The sequence below is a fragment of the Anabrus simplex genome, chromosome 1 (genome assembly GCF_040414725.1).
Source record: "Anabrus simplex isolate iqAnaSimp1 chromosome 1, ASM4041472v1, whole genome shotgun sequence".
NCBI classification, from domain to species: Eukaryota; Metazoa; Arthropoda; class Insecta; order Orthoptera; family Tettigoniidae; genus Anabrus; species Anabrus simplex.
In genome coordinates, this window is record NC_090265.1 from 483,134,743 (window position 1) to 483,151,874 (window position 17,132).

The 17,132-nt window shown below is 38.8% G+C and overlaps 1 protein-coding gene across 1 annotated transcript in view; it reads left to right on the forward strand.

Moving 5' to 3' along the window:
• The window catches only part of LOC136867476 (alanine--glyoxylate aminotransferase 2, mitochondrial), a 143,490-nt gene that overhangs the window by 95,262 nt on the left and 31,096 nt on the right, over nt 1-17,132 (forward strand). The window contains exon 7 of the mRNA XM_067144688.2: nt 3,730-3,822. Within this exon, the coding sequence (XP_067000789.2) occupies nt 3,730-3,822 (93 nt within the window). The remainder of the gene's footprint in view (nt 1-3,729; nt 3,823-17,132) is intronic.

The following is a 17,132-nucleotide window of genomic DNA, read 5'->3' on the forward strand; positions in this document are numbered from 1 at the left end:
ACTCTTATTAGCTCGATGCAAAATTATCATGGCCTTCTCTATTGATTGAAAGGAATGTCCGTAATTAGCCATATGCCGACTCACTGTCAAATTTTTTGATGCTTTAGGGCATTAAAATGTTCTTGATACCTAATTAGAAAGCTTCTTCCAGTCTGGTAAATATAGCTCGCATCACATTTAGTACATTGGAGTTTGTAAACTCCTGAGTTTAAGAACTTATTGGAAGTATTGCCAGTATAAGTACTGAAAAATACATTGGCGTTAGTTTTATTGGTTTCAAGGTGAGAATATTTCATTCTTAATCGATAATTCCCATGTTAATTACAGACTTTTTCACAATTTAATAATATTTTCTTTTCATAGGATTCACCGCACTGGTTCCCATTGCTTTTAGAAGATTAGCCACTACATAGCTATGGTCAGCATTTGACCATAGCCTTTAATACATCAACTTCCACCATAAGATTTTGATAATATTCATCACAATAATCTAAGCAACACTACACTCAAGTTTTCCAATTTAAACAATGAACAATTTTAAATTCATCCAATGTATTTTAACAAGAGAAAAGCAAGAACTTTTACAACAGAAAATTAGAGTGATAAGCTATAATTCTCTAAGGAGATTTTTATTTAAAAGTTTCAATTTTAAAAATTTTATTGCCTTAGTACTGATGATGACCCAAAAGGGTCAAAACATGTATACTATTGGATAATATTTTGTATCAATCCCAAAGATTGACTAGTAGTATATAGAACTAGATGGAATAAGTAAGCAAACCTTCAAGTTCGAAGTGAAAGCACAGAACATGTCTTCATAATAAATACATAATAATGTGGCGGAAAGCAGTTGTTAACTCATAAGAAATAAAGGCTAAAGTAAACAATCAGATGGCAGGGAACATCACTGATTTCAGAAGTTACTTTATATATTCTTGTGTATGATTACATTTCAAAAAACCGAGCTCGATAGCTGCAGTCGCTTAAGTGCGGCCAGTATCCAGTATTCGGGAGATAGTAGGTTCGAACCCCATTGTCAGCAGCCCTGAAAATGGTTTTCCATTTTCACAACAGGCAAATGCTGGGGCTGTACCTTAATTAAGGCCACAGCCGCTTCCTTCCCACTCCTAGTCCTTCCCTGTCCCATCGTCGCCATAAGACCTATCTGTGTCGGTGCGACGTAAAGCAACTTGCAAACAAAAATTGCATTTCAGAAAGACTTGACAAGTAATGTATAACACAAAGGTTATCATTACTCTACTAGGGCTTGAAATATATTTTCACAATACATAAACGAAGTAAGGTTAGGCGATACTGTTTGAGTATTTGAGTATGAGAACTTGAACGATTGCCACAGAAGCCTCTGGAGTGATGTTACAGTATTACAACTTTTAAGAATGAAATTGAACACGTGCGTTTATGTGATATCAGAATTAGAAAAATACCTGCAATATGGAAACCACCCGTGAAAATGTAAGTTATGAACATATATATAAAACGACAATCCAGTATAGCGAGTAAATTTGTTGCCATTATGAATTCTTGCAACAGTGGACTTTTATTGTAACAATCACCACGAAGAAAAAAAAGAAAAAGTGGAATTTTTTTAAAAACTTGCATAACCATTTTGTAATTTTTTACTGTAAAAAGTAAGACTGAGAACATTACATGAGGGTTGCCCAAATAAAACAGACTTTAGTACAAACATAATTTTTGAAGGAAGAGAATACTGCACAAAAATCTGTGAATGGCTAGCTACATGTTTGTACAACCCTTGCCCTGTTTCTCTACGGGGTCGAGTATAAGGCAAGATGAATCTGTCATGGCGGGTTTTTATGACTGGATGCCCTTCCTGACGTCATTCTCATCAGAAGAGTTAATGAGATGAAATTAATGACGTGATTTATGATAGTAGGGAGAGGGTGAAACCTGGTGCTGGCACCTAGCCTCCTTCTGCTGAATAGCGCCAAGGGGTCTGCTCAAGGCTGAACTTCTCCATCTGATGGATGAATCACCATCAATAGCATCATATGCCCTCATTCCATATGAGCACTAGGGAGAAGTTTGGAATTTAATCCAGGATTTTGGCAAGCAATCTAGTTATTAGAAATTGTATACCACCACCTCCCCTACCCTGCTGGCCAACATTCTGATGGTGACATTTTTTTTGACCAACGGGACTTGAATCGACTAACCACGGTGTCAGACCATTTAGACTTCAATGCCTTAACGATCAAGGCCACCGGGCGAGCTACATATACCAGAAAGAAATCTGGTATTGTTAGAAAGTGTTAGTGTATTGTGTGAATGTGAGGAAGCAACGTGGCTAGAATGTGTTTGCTACAAATTCATCCAGAATTGCCCAGTGTTGATTATTCAGTTTATGATGGTAGACCAGGGCCTCTCAAAATCTCATGCATGCAGACAGCAGCGCAGAGTTCCTGTGCACAGTGCATCGGTCCCGCTCGGCTCAGACCAACGCTTTGTCTCTGGGCTACTCGGCTAAGCTCGGCTCAGATTTGGAGCGCTACGGAGCAAGTGAGGAAGAGGGAGACAGGGGGAGCGAGCGAGACAGGCGTGGGGAAAGAGACAGAGAGCGCTATTGCTCCAAATTGAGGAGTGGGGGTCTGCGCTCTGGTCAACCAAGCGAAGTCGTCTTTTGCACCGTGCACAGTGCATGGACCCTGAGAGGCCCTGTGGCAGACTGTCATATGGAGTGTATGGGAATGAGTGTGTATCATGTTGCAGAATGTTCAGATGGTGTTGGGAATTTTATCATGAATGAGTAAGGGCGTGCCATACCAGGTCGAGCACAGTGAGCAGACAGGTGAGAAAAAGAAAAGAAAAGAAAATCAAGGAATGCCATTACGCAAGCAATGGTGAGCCAGAGACACCATTGAAGAACGGTTCCGCCACCAATCATGGAGGTTGTTTGCTTGGGATATAATCAAGTGGACTGTTGGGACACTTGTTTGAACGAACAAGGTGTCTGTATTAAGTAGATATATCATCCATACATCACTCTTATTGCTGGCAAGATGTAGTGTTTACAGTGCACTATGTCTGCTGGTATGGGCTAGAATAAAAATGTTACTTTCATTGACCTGTCTCAGTCTTATACTTGACTTTGACAATATGAAAGTGGCTGAGGTATGAGTGATGCTAGTAATGCTATTCCTTATGCAGCCAGTCCCTGCTATGAATGGTGTGAAAATGTCGCTCATAGGGTCAGTTGGTGCACGCATTTCAGTGGACTTGGCAGACTGATGTGCAATAGCATCTTCTGGCTCAGTGAGGAAAGCAACGGGAAACTACCTCACTCCTCATTTCCCTAGTACGCCTCTTCAGTGACACCTAGGCCATCTAATTGTGAACCTGTTGAGGATCCAACCAGCCTTCGGGCTGAATAGTCAACATACATACATACATACATACATACATACATACATACATACATACATACATACATCACTCTTTACTTCCTGTATGTTCACAAATTCCAAACAACATCACAGAAAACCTAAGAAAATTTCAGTTTAATTTTGCCAACTCTTATAGTTATGCTTGTATACTTCTTAAACAGGCACAACTTTTTATAGTCTGTCAACCAATATGACCAAATTGGTATTTGATTTTGAAACAACCATCTTCCTATGAAAAATTTTGTATCTGTGTCTCACATTTTCTGTTGTAATATTAACCAGAATGTCTTTGCGTTTGTCATTTCAGGGTGTGGGTGGAACAGTGCAGTTCCCAAAAGGTTACTTGAAGAAAGTCTACGAGCTTGTGAGAAACAATGGTGGGATCTGCATTGCTGATGAGGTATGCATTACGTGCCTAAAATCACTCTCAGTTTGTAATAATAATACATGATTAATATAAAACCCAACATTGTAGTCAGTGACCCTTAGTAATAAATACAATGGATTATTAAAGAAAATAGTATTAATAGATAAAAGGAAATAGATAATGGACTATAACAGGAGAAGAAACAGAGATATGGTGATAACATTTGTAGATTTCAAGAAAGCTTATGATTGCATCCATAGAGAATCTCTGTTTAAAATTTTAAGGCACCTTGGACTACACCCCAAATTAATAAACATGATAAAATTGACTCTCACCAATACCAAGTCAAAAGTGAAGTTTAGGGGGGAAACATCAGAGACATTTGAAATTAAAACTGGACTACGGCAGGGAGATGGGCTCTCACCACTATTATTTAACTGTGCTCTAGAAATGGTAATGAGGGAATGGTTTAGAAAATGTCCCCCCAAAATAAAGATTGGCCGAAAAATCAAAACAAATTGCCTGGGTTTTGCTGACGATTTAGCATTACTAGCAGTGGACATAAAAGAAGCAAAAACCCAGATATCAGAACTTCAAAACATTGCAAATAAAATTGGCCTCAAAATATCATTTGAAAAAACAGAAATTATGCCCCAAAAACCAACACAGCTAAAAGAAGTCACCATAAATGGTAATAAAATCAAAATAGTAACTCAGTTTAAATATCTTGGAGAAGTAATAACACATAACTTAAATGAAAAAATCTCAATCCAAGTAAGAACAAATAGATTAGCTAAAGCACAAAAATTAACATGGGATATCTACAAAAAGAAATGTCTATCAATAAATACAAAAATAAAACACTACAACACAGTTATAAAACCGGAAGCTACATATGCAGCAGAAACACTCTTTTACCTGAATAAACAATCAAAGACTGACAGACTTCAGAAAATTGAAAGGAGGATTGGAAGAACCTGTATCAACAAAAAATATCAGAAAGATGGACAGTGGCGGTTAATACCTAACAAAGTCGTGTACAAAGAGCTAGAACCCATTACAGATACTATGCGTAAGAGGAGACTGGGATTCTTTGGACATATCATGAGGATGCAGGACTCGAGACTTCTGAAACAACTAGTACAACACAATCTCGTCTCAAAAAATACCACAACAGGATGTAAATGGATCAGAGAAGTAAGAGAGGATCTGAAGGAAATAGGCCTTACAACACAAGACACCAAAAATAAGATAAAATTGAATACAAAACTCAAGAATGCAAACCTCCGCTTTACCCTTACACAAAACAAACCAACAACACGCACATTTTCAACTGAGGAAAGGGCACGAAGATCGGAGCGTCTGAAGAAGTACTGGGAGGACCGCAAAGCCCGAACAATCCCTTCAAAGAGACCTGAACGACGGACTGACTAAAGTGATCCTATGTGGTCATAAAAGAAGAAGAAGAAGAAGAAAAGGAAATAGATGCACTTATTAATAATGGAATCTTAGAATTTGGAAGGAACGAAGGGCTGAGAGAAACAACTAGAAAGAACTGAGAAGAAGGTCCAATAGAGAATCAGTGGGAAAGTAGACAATATGAAATTAAGTTCACGAAGATCAAGAGTGCTACAGGAATGACAGTCCCAAAACTTGAGATTTGCAAGGCACTTCAGCTATAATTCTTTTATAATGAAGTGGCCTATAACATCCTCCCCTTTAGGTTTGTCTTGGATAACAGGGAGAGGATTCTACACCTACATTTGATCCTCCAACTCATAAGGAGAAGAGGCCTTTTGACGTCACAACAATTGAGATGTTCCATTCATAAAAGATGAGGACCGAAGAGAATGAGAAATTGGAAGATGCTGTAGGGCTCAAGTACCCTAGTATCACTGGGGATGTAAGAGAACGAAGGTGATCTGGTAGAAGTGGAAGCTATGTCAAGCTCTGATATGAAGATCAGAATTATTTCATCATATGGGAGAAAAGACCAAAAAGCAAACTTGTGACTGTAGATATCCGAGATTGTGGCCACAGAACTCTAGTTTTATGTTGAATCTGAACCATACAAATGTTGCTTCTAATTTCACCAATCCCACGTGCATTGGCTGGGATTTCAATTGGAGGCACCTTGGAGACTTACCAGCTTATAACAAAACTACATGATTATTATGATTATCATTGCAGTTTCACACGACTATTAATGTGATCACTAGGCATGGCACCTGCAGTTTCATATGAAACCTGAACCATTATATTATTTACTGGAATTCAAACCACAGCTGCCTTGGTGAGAAGTCACTAATAATATCACTAAGCTGTCATCCCTTTTCTTCTGTAGGTTTAGTGTACAATAGCTTGGAAAGCCATGAAAGGCGAGTAAAAATAAAAAGGAACGACGCCCTTGGCATTTGAATCTTATATTACAAACGTAGGAAAGAAAAGAAGAACTGTTGACCAAAAAATAAAAAGCAGGAGCCAAATTTTAATATACATTACTCAGAACACGTCAGAACATTCGAGCAAAGCACAAAATTTGACTATTTTATCAGATGCAACATGTGAATGCACCATAGAAATTTTTCATGTCAATCTCTGAAAACACATGAACAAACTCTAAAAACACTAGTATGTAGAATAATATGGAAAGAAAGGGGAGAAAAAAAAAAAAAAAAAAAGTATCTCACATAAATGTAAATGAAAGAGTAACATTCTCACTACAGTAAATGAACAATTAAAATTTTATTTACGGTATTGTATGAACACTGCTACATAAAGTTTTCTAACCATGATGCTGTCCTGGAAGTTTTATTCATTACAGGATGCACTGTACAGTGTAACTAGTTTACCCAAGCAAGTATGGTGAACTAAATACTAAGCTGGTGTTATTTCAACTGCATATCTTCTATTCTGACGAAATTCTAACAATGAAAACACTTTTTTAAATACCTCCAATTCACAAACAATACTTTGTTGGGAAAAACAGATTTAGCTATTTAACAATGCTATTTAACATCATTTGAAGAAAGCTGTTGAGAAATGAACAAAAGCCATGGAACATGCATCATATACGATTGGATGGTAGAGAGAAACTTTATCTCTTGTGGAAATGAAATACTTTGCAAGAAAAGAGAAGGATCCTTACAGAAAAAAATCAACTTCAATTCTGTCACAGCATTGAACTCCCTGAAGAACAGCATAGAACTGATCATATCAACAGCTCTTTTCCAGATGAACCAACTATTTGCTGTCATTATTTCCACATGTTAAAGTGTACTATACCCTATTCATAGTGTGACACCAAATAAAATTTCTCTATAATGATATGATGATGAGAGGAAGCCTCAAATAATTATTGCAACTTCCAGTAAATATACCAAGTTATATACTATATGCTAATACAAAGTTCAATTCTGCTCATGACAAGAGCTGCTATTACAACATATTACCTTGTGTAAGATTTTACAAAAGTCAAATAATCCAAGGCTTAATTTCTCAAGGCACATTTGTGATCAAATTTCAAGTAGCCTGACTGCGTTAAATCTATCAGAAAGTGGAGCAATTTGTGATTGAAACAGCCTAGTGGATACACAAGTTATAACAAGATTAGAGGTGGAGTAAAGGGAACAATGTGCTCCTATTCAAAAGGTACACCGCAGTAAACCGAAGAGTCCAAGAACATTAGGAGCTATTATGCGATGAATGGCGAGAAGCTATTAAAATTACTGAATATATCAGCTATTTATACTATGTGAGACTATCTCAGGGCAAACACCCTGTTATGTTCACACTGAGAGTTTGAAACCTTTGCTCATATTTTGGGATACTGTGGTCATGATGTACTCTTACAAAACTCGCATCTTTGCACTGCTGTATCAATTTCTTGAAGGAGAAAGGATTCAACATCTATTAAGATGTGCATGGGCTCTCTAATACTGTATTAACAGCAATCAATGAGCAGATATCATCTTTAGGCCAAATTCTCTTCATGGATACATCACTGATCCTACTATCGAGTCTGAGACCTACAAAAGCCAGTGATGAAACACACCTATGAGCAAACTATTTATTTCAAGGCAAACAATATTTTGAATCAATGACTGCAATTGGTGTAATGATAGGAGTTAGAGGAACCATCCCCAAAATGCTATCCAACCTCTGCAAATGGTTTGAACTCGCTACAGCCTTGATGATGATGATGATGATGATGATGATGATGATTGTTGTTTAAAGGGGCCTAACATCGAGGTCATCGGCCCTAATGGTACGAAACGAGACGAAATGAAATGACAAATTAAAAGTCCAAAATCCTCCACTGACCAGAATTCAAAGCGTGAGGACGAAGAATGAATGGATGGATATGAATTTAAAACGATCAGTGGAACCGACCCACAGTGCCTCACATGCACAGAAGCTGGCACAAAACAATGTGTTACTAACCAAGGGACTGCTTCTATAGCACGATGCTGAATCGATTATGCTTGTAGTCGAAACGGGTCCAAAATCCAGGTCATCGGCCCCTCATAATGGTATTTATCGCTAGGAAAGTAGAACAGTGGTATTTGTCATGTTGCGGTACTAATCAAAAAGTAGCGTAGACTTGCAGTATTCCACACATTATGGTACTATTCACAGGTAGTGTAATGCGCACATGTAACACAGACCTATGGTGTTTCGCACATTGTGGCGCTATTTACAGGCAACGCAAACCTATGGCGCTTCTCACATAAGTGGACTAACCACAGAGACCCAAACTATCTCGTGGTATTCCTCACACAGTGGAAACTAAGCATAGGCATGGCAGAACCATGGTGTCGCTCATCCCATGATGTTGCCCATATAGGGGTACGAATCACAGGTACTGTAAGACACTCATCCTGATTCACACACTGTCGCTACTAATCACAAACCTATTGCGTACCTAACATAGTAGTACTACACGCAAGTAAATGCGACCCATGGTGTTCCCTGCGTGATAGTACTAATTTAAAGTAGTCTCATGGTTCTAACGATCATCTCTTGGTCGCCCCTTTTAGTCGCCTCTTACGACAGGCAGGGGATACCGCGGATTTATTCTGCATGTGCGTCCGCCCCCCGCAGGGGTCACTACAGTCTTCATAAATACATTTGTCATAACAGTGATCAAAGGTTTTATTTGTATATTTAGTAGTGGCGTGCATTGTTAGAACTTGAGACGGGTAACCAAGACGGACCAACATTTGCCTTCTTGCATATACAACCGGCATCACACATGAGTGCAGCATGCTAGCTAAAAAGCCAGAGTTTGCTGAAATTAGTTCGACAGGGCATGTTCGAAGCAAAGTTTGCTGATTAGTGAGGGTGTGGATGACCTTGCTTGCTTTACCGACGTTGCATGCAATGTGGTTCATCCAGATATGAGTAAGCCCTTGTTTACATAGAGCAAAGGCCAGGAATTCAGCAGTATAAAAGGATGATGGAATGGTTGAGTTAACCATTAGTTTTGAAGTGAAGTTCACCATGCTACATGAATCGATGGACAGCATTATGGCTTAAATTCAAAGCAGTGAAGATGAACTAATTAAGAGATACGGGCTCAGTTCTGATGTTTGGAAGAAGTTCCTGCTTGTGGTCACTGCAGACTATCAGGAGACAGGGTATGATGTTTCCTGTGAATCATGCAATGCACTGTTAATATATAAATTCGGTACAACTCATAAAAAAAAGTTAGCAAACAAGTAGTGTCAAGTGAAAATATAATAGAGGAAGTTTATGAAAGAATGTTCGAGTTAAAACATTCTTAAGTGTGATTATAAAGACGTTTTTTGGTAACAGATCAGGGTTCAAACATAAGGAAGCTTTTGAAAATCATAGACACCTGCCTTGTGCTGTTAACTGCATAAATAAAGCACATGTGCACCAGATTTCTTGTGGAAGATGCTCCAGTATATGCTAATAAAATAAATGCCGCAAAGGCTGTGGTGAGGTATCTGAACAAAAAAGCAGTCTTCTTGCTCAGCTTCAAAATACAATACAGCAAGAAGTAATTACAAGGTGGAATAGTCTCTATACGATGTTACAGACTGTTTGTAAGCAGTATGATCAAATTGTTGCATTGTGCAAAATCATAATGCCTTCCAAAATTTAGGTGGCTAAAAATAGGTGGTAGCTTTCCTTAAACCATTCACGAATGACCTGGAACATGAAGCAGCACCAACAATGCACTCATTACTCTTGTGGTTCCATAAACTGCAGCAGAACTGCTCAGTCAGTGAATCAGACTGCGAGATATTTGTTAATGATTGACATCAGCAGTTTCTGTCACTTAAGTAGTATGCATCCAGTCATTACATTAATATTATGTTGAACCTTGATTTTACTTTCAGGAAATCCATAAAGATCAGAGCTCACAAGCTCTTAAATGAAAAGGTACAAGTCTCTACTGAAAATAAAATAGCCACATTACTATGGCCTCTGTTTCAACACCTGAAATTGTTAGAAGATGAAAGGAAGGCTGTAATGGATGAAGACAGATGCATCTGTATAACAGATCTGTATATCAGGTTCACAATATAATTTTCATCTGCCTCTGTGGTGTACTAGTTAGTATGATTAGCTGCCACCCCAGAGGCCCGGGTTCGATTCCCGGCTCTGCCACGAAATTTGAAAAGTGGTACAAGGGACAGAACGGGGTCTACTCAGCCTTGGGAGGTCAACTGAGTAGGAGGGGTTCGATTCCCACCTCAGCCATCCTCGAAGTGGTTTTCCCACTTTCCCTCCAGGCAAATGCCGGGATGGTACTTAAGGCCAAGGCGGTTTCCTTCCCTCTTCCTTGTCTATCCCCTTCAAACTTCCCATCCCCCCACAAGGCCCCTGTTGAGCAGTCAGGTGAGGCTGCCTGGGCAAGGCACTGGTCCTTCTCTCCAGTTGTATCCCCTTGACCCAAAAGTCTCACGCTCCAAGACACTGCCCTTGAGGTGGTAGAAGTGTGATCCTTCGCCGAGTCTGAGGGAAAAACCAACTTGGAGGGTAAACAGATTAAGAAAGAAAGAAAATATAATTTGATGTGTGTAGTTAATTATATCCCAATGTCCACCAAACAACTTGTTTAGTTAAAATAAGAAATAAATTAACTAAACAAGGTGTTTGGTCTCTCTGCAGATCCTTCATGTCGCACTGTGCATGCATCGACCAATCTGCAAGAGCCTCCGAAGGAAAAGAACATATTCAGAGAGTGAATAAGCAACAAATGAGCTGCTGGTGACGAAGTAGGGATGTACTGCGATATGAATGCTGGTGAAGATGATGATGACCTACTGCGCTGGTGGAAGGAGCATGAAATCAGTGTGCCCATTCTGTCAGTAATTGCTAGACGTACATTGTGCATTCCAGCAAGCAGCGAAAGAAACTTTAGTAAAACTGGAATGCTTTTTACGAGTCGTAGGTGTCAGCTAGACCCAGACCAAGTCAATGATTTGTTATTAATTTATAATAATCATAACAATAAATAATTAGTTTGCAATTCATTCGCAATTTTGAGCCAGAGTTTCTGCACTAGCCACATGTCTTTGGATAGAAAATCTTGAGCAAAGAGGATTTTCCCCATGAATTTTGAGGTTTATATTTAACTTAACATGTTATGATGGCATTAATTTGCACAGTTTATACACAATGTCTTTGGTATGGCTAGGAGTGAAAAATATGGCTTATGCATTAATAATGTGTATTTAGTTTCCGTATATAGAGCAGTAAAGTATGCTAGCCAAGAGGAATACACATAGCAGCATGTGAAATCCATTAACCATTTCTTCCAGTACTGCGTAGAAACAGTATAGAAATATAAGTTTAATTATTGACAGGTTCATGCCCAGTCATGAGTCCACTATTGATGTAAAAGCGTAATGTTTCAAGAGATAAAGGACTGCGAGACAAACTGAACAGAGGACGGCTAAGTAAGGGCGGAGGGAGGCGAGCACTTCTACCTGTGACTCAGCATGGGAAGAAGCAAGTATCAAGGGACAAGCGCGAACGAACATGGCTCGCCTCGCTTCTGAGAAGCAAATTCGGTCATAGCCATACTTGACAAATATGAACCGAGCACAGAGCATGTTTTGCACGACACTAATATTTAGATACCATGCTTATGGCCTTGATACATATCATAGTAGACAAGTTTCACCAAGACACTTTTAATAAAATTTCCCAAATACCATTGTTTAATCTTACATAGAACTGTAAGTTTTAAGTACTCTTTGCTGTATTGTCAAACTGCAGGTGCTATGGTAAGATTATCAAACAAACACAAGAAACAAACAAAATATAACAATATTTAGGGTATCAAATAAGACATCAACATGAATGTAATTTCTATCAGCCTTTATTGAACTCTTCATAGCAATAAATTTGACCATACCAAACAATTCTGAAAAATGTAGGTCTTCAACATTTAATAAACTTCAGTATAATAAACTATCCTAGTTCAGAATGAATCCATGTAAAAATACATAAATAGGTAATGTCACCAAGTCATATATAATGAAATGCCATAGGAACACAGAAAAGGATTCAAATTCTCTCATCAGAGCATTTTATCATCAGCTATGTAATAAAGTACAGATGAAACCACTGTTTTATCTTGTTTTAATATTATTAATATCTTGAACAATGACAAAATGAAATGAAGAAACTTGTGGTAAGAGAGCTATTTAGGACGCCCATGGAATGTAAGGCTGTGCTGAGTAGGTCAGATGGTTAAGATGCTAGCTTTTTGAGTCCAAGTTAGGTTTGATCCTGGCTCAGTCTGGTGATATTATATTTGAAGGTGAAGGTGTTCAAATATGTCAGCCCTGTGTCAGCAGATTTACCGGCACACAAGATAACTCCTGTGGGACAAAATATGGGTACATCTGCATCTCCAACAACCGTAAAAGTAGACAGTGGGATGTAAAACCAATAACATTAATTATTAGGGTTTGCAAGCTTTGTTGTGATCATAGGTAATACATTTCATTTTATTCCATACTGAAGAGCAATATACCATATAATCTTGAATACCACCTGCCACCGAATAAGACCTGCACCCTTATTTTGACAGAACAAACTTTAAAAAAAAGTGAAGTCAAAATTATTTACAATCTTTACTAACACACATCAAATTATTAGAAAATACAAATAAAAGTACCTAAACAAACATTTCCAGAATGATATCCAACGAGTTCATTCATTCATTCATTCATTCATCAGTACCAACTTCGGAACTTTCATCACCATCAACTTCCCACAAAGTGTCGTCATCACTGCCATCCATAGCATTGGAAATGCTACATTTCCTGAAGCTCTTCCCTACGAGGTCTCCAGGGATACGATTCCATGCCGTCAAAATCCATGAACACAGCAGCTGAACTTCCAGGCGCTGAATGTGACCAGTTGGCGTCAGTGTGTGATTATCAGCTGCCATCCATTCTGTATAGAGCTGTTTCAAGGCTGCTTTAAATGGACAGTTCACGCAGACATCCAGCGGCTGTAGCATAGACGTCATCCCGCCCGGAATGACTGCTAGGTCAGTTTTCCCATCCTTGATATGTTTCTTCACAGCATCTGTTGTGTGGCAGCGGTAACTGTCGCGAACAAGCAAGCTCTTTAGTCCCAATAATGCACCAGGGCAATGTTGCCAGACACACTTTACCCAGTCTTCCACAAGTGAACTGTCCATCCAGCTGGAGTTCTGAGATCAGACGATAACACCAGCGGGTAGAATTTTAGGAAGCGTATTTCGCTTGAGAACAATCTACGGCAGCAATTTGGTCCCATCAGTGAGAATACACTACAATATCGTACACCATTGTTTTTTATTACCACCTGTTCTAATGGTAACACTTTTTGCACCCTTAACATTCACAGTCCTGTCCACTGGCATTTCAAAGTAGACTGGCATCTGATCTGCATTGCCAGTTTGGGAAAGCAAATATGCATTTTCCTTCCGCAACCGAATTATGTGACGATGAAACGATAACTTCTCATCGTAGGCACCAAGAAGATGCTGTAAAATTGAGGTACACCTTCGTACGCTTAACCCATTTCTTTTATAAAAATTACAAACCCATCCTCGGCTTGCCCTAAACCGTTCCGATGAAAGTTCCTTTGCGATCTCTAATGCCTTTAGCTGACACATTTCGGTTGACACACCATATCCCAATTCTCGCCTTTCTGTCACATATTTATAAAGTTTTTTCCAATTTCTGGAAACTGTACACTCAGTCTACGAAAAGCTCTACGATCACCACTACATGTTAATAGCACATTTTTTCTTCTTTCTCCAATCGCAAATACAAGACTCATCAATATTTTATTTTCTACCGGCGGCACAATTTCCAATAATTTCAGCTTCCCAAACTACTTTCAGTTTCTCACTCACAGTGAAAGATCGCAAACACTTTGTGGAATTAATGTTGATACTCCAAGAACGTGCGTGAGACTGACGCCAAGCGTGGAAGTAGCATATACCGAGAGCGGAGAGAGCATTGTTGCCAAGCCGCGCTGGCGGTAATGCCCGATTTACGTGCATTCAGAAAAATAAATTTCCCAAAATTTTAAATAAGACCCGCACCCAATTTTGGAAGCGATATTTTCGAAATAGCAGTGGTGGTGGTATTCGAGATTATACGTTAATGCAATAGGTGGAAACCTTTTAGCTTTTGTTTTACATTAGCTTTGTTGTGATCAAAAAAGTATGCAACAAGTGGTAATGCTACTATTTATTACACCCCCCCACTAAATACCCCTCTCTGTTGTTGAAATCATTACCTTCCCTTTCAACTAAAAATCTATGTATCTAATTCCATAGTTTATGCAAAAGACTACAGCACTTATGGTGATGCAAAATGTTTCATTCAATTCTTTATTATAAATTTAAAAATGGTATGAGCCATATACCACTCATCAACGTTGACAGGTAGAGTGAGGGCATGAACTGTACTTCATATAAAGAGAACAATGTTCTGTGGCTATTTGATTCTAATTGAGTTGTGGATTTCAAATACTTTTGTATGTGAATCAATTATTGGCATACAATGTACGGTATTCCCCTGCTGGTGGGGGCAGTGGAATAACATCCACGGTATCTCCTGCCAGTCATAAAAGGTGACCAGGAGAGGGCCCCAGGGGCTCTTAACTTGGGAGTGCGAGTTGGCTGACCAGGGGGGGGGGGGGTCCTTAGCTGAGTTCTGGCATTATTTCCAATTACTTGTGTCAGGCTCCTCACTTTCATCTATCCTATCTGACCTGTCTTGATCAACTCTTGTTCTTTTCCAACCCCAATGGTATTATGTACGGAGGCCTGGGGAGTCTTTCATTTTCATGCCCTTGGAAGCCCTGTCTTTCTTTGGCCAATACCTTCATTTTTTGAAGTGTTGGTTTCCTACAACTTTTTCCCTCTGACAGTGTTAATAGAGCATGGTTGCCCAGTAGTACTTCCTCTTGAAACAATAATCACCACCATCTGTATGGAAAATGTGTTTCAATACAAAGTATTGTGTTTGGATCCAATTGCTGCATTCGGTGATGTAAGATAAAGATATTCCGTGCCTTACTATTTTTTAATTTTCTATGATCTAATTGATTTATTAAAATTTATTAAAATTTATAAACAGCCACCCAACAGGCAAGCAGCTGTTGCTGCTTCAGGCCACTAGTGAATTACAGTTTGTCCCAAATCCCAAATGTTATATTTATTTAGATCTTCTTCGTTAGACAGATTTAAATCTCTTTCCCTTTCATTTGTTTAAAAATTTAAATGAGGGATTGATGATACAGGGTGGTGCACGAATAGTTGACACATTTTAAAATCAAATATAAAATGCAGCTTATATACTGTAGAGGTGACACTGCTGCTTTGTCTCCGAATGCCTGAATTCCAGTGAGCCTTCTGCCATGGGCAACCACGGCCGACTATCCGTTCAGCAATGCGTCAAAACAGTAATTTTTTATTGCAAATCGAAAAGTGTTACGGCATCACAAATAAAATTTTGAGCTGTATTTCAGACTAGGTGGACACCAGCAAGGAACACTATCCTTCGCTTATACAGAAACTTTGAAGAGCAAGGCAGTGTGAAGGAAGAAAAGCGACCATGTGCACCATCAGTTCGGTTTCCTGAAAACATCGCTGCAACACGGCGAACTTCAAGAGAAAGTGGAATATAGCGCTGTTCAGTTCAAAGAATGTTACACGGTGACCTTCAATTGTACCCATACAAAATGACTGTACTACACAAGCTAATAGATTTTCACAGGCAGATGAGATTGCTGTATGCATTATGGACTCAAGATAAAGATGAAGTACTGTTTAACACTTGACTCTCTGATGAAGCCTATTTTTATCTCAACAGGGCAGTTAATAAACAAAATGTGCGATTTTGGGCTACAGAAAAACCAGACAAGACCTCAAAGCCGCATGGAAATGCGTGCTCAGATTGTGCAGCTCCGCAGTGAAATTCATGAAGACCTGTGGCCCCAAAGTCGTCAGAAACATGCGTACTCGTCTTGGAGAGGTTGTCGGCAGCAGTGGAGGCCACACTGAACATGTGATATAGTGAAATGTATTTCCAGGGTCCAAGCTACCTGTGTCTAAAATTTCGTTAGTGTTCTGTGAGAAATAAAGTTGTTATTATAAAGGTAAATGGGTCAACTATTCGTGCGCCACCCTGTAGAAAGAGATGACTTGATGCTACCAATGTTTAACGGTAGTATGGTCCAGTAGCACTGTTATCTTATGAATCAAATATTGCAGTATGGTGATGATGGGGCTAGGAATGGGAAGGAATCAATAGTGCACTTTATCAAGGTACAGCCCTAGCATTTGCCTAGTGCAAAAATAGGAAACCACGGAAAACCATCTAGTGGGGTCTAAACTCACTGTCTCCCAAATGCAAGCTGACAGATACGGGATCCAAACCATACAGCCACACACTCAGTTAAGTATTTCAGCAAGTAAAAATAGAGCATTATTCTTTGGAAGATGATTTGGCAGCAAGTAAAAATAGAGCATTATTCTTTGGAAGATGATTTGTGAGCTGAGACTAAATTTATGATAATTGCTTAATATTTCTTCCAGTAGATCAAAAGATTACAAATAGCTTACGAGGATAAGAACCTTCCAATATGGGCTTCATGAGCAGTGCAGAGGATAGCTTGGCACAGCTACAAATATTAACCAGAAAAAGACATATCAACTGAAATGTGTATTTAAAAATAACATTAAAAAATGCAAGTCTAACCATAAAAACTGTTACAAACTATTTTTTAAATAACTGGAATATGGTTTGAGATTTTTCACTTTCCTGTTAATACATTACAGACACACACAT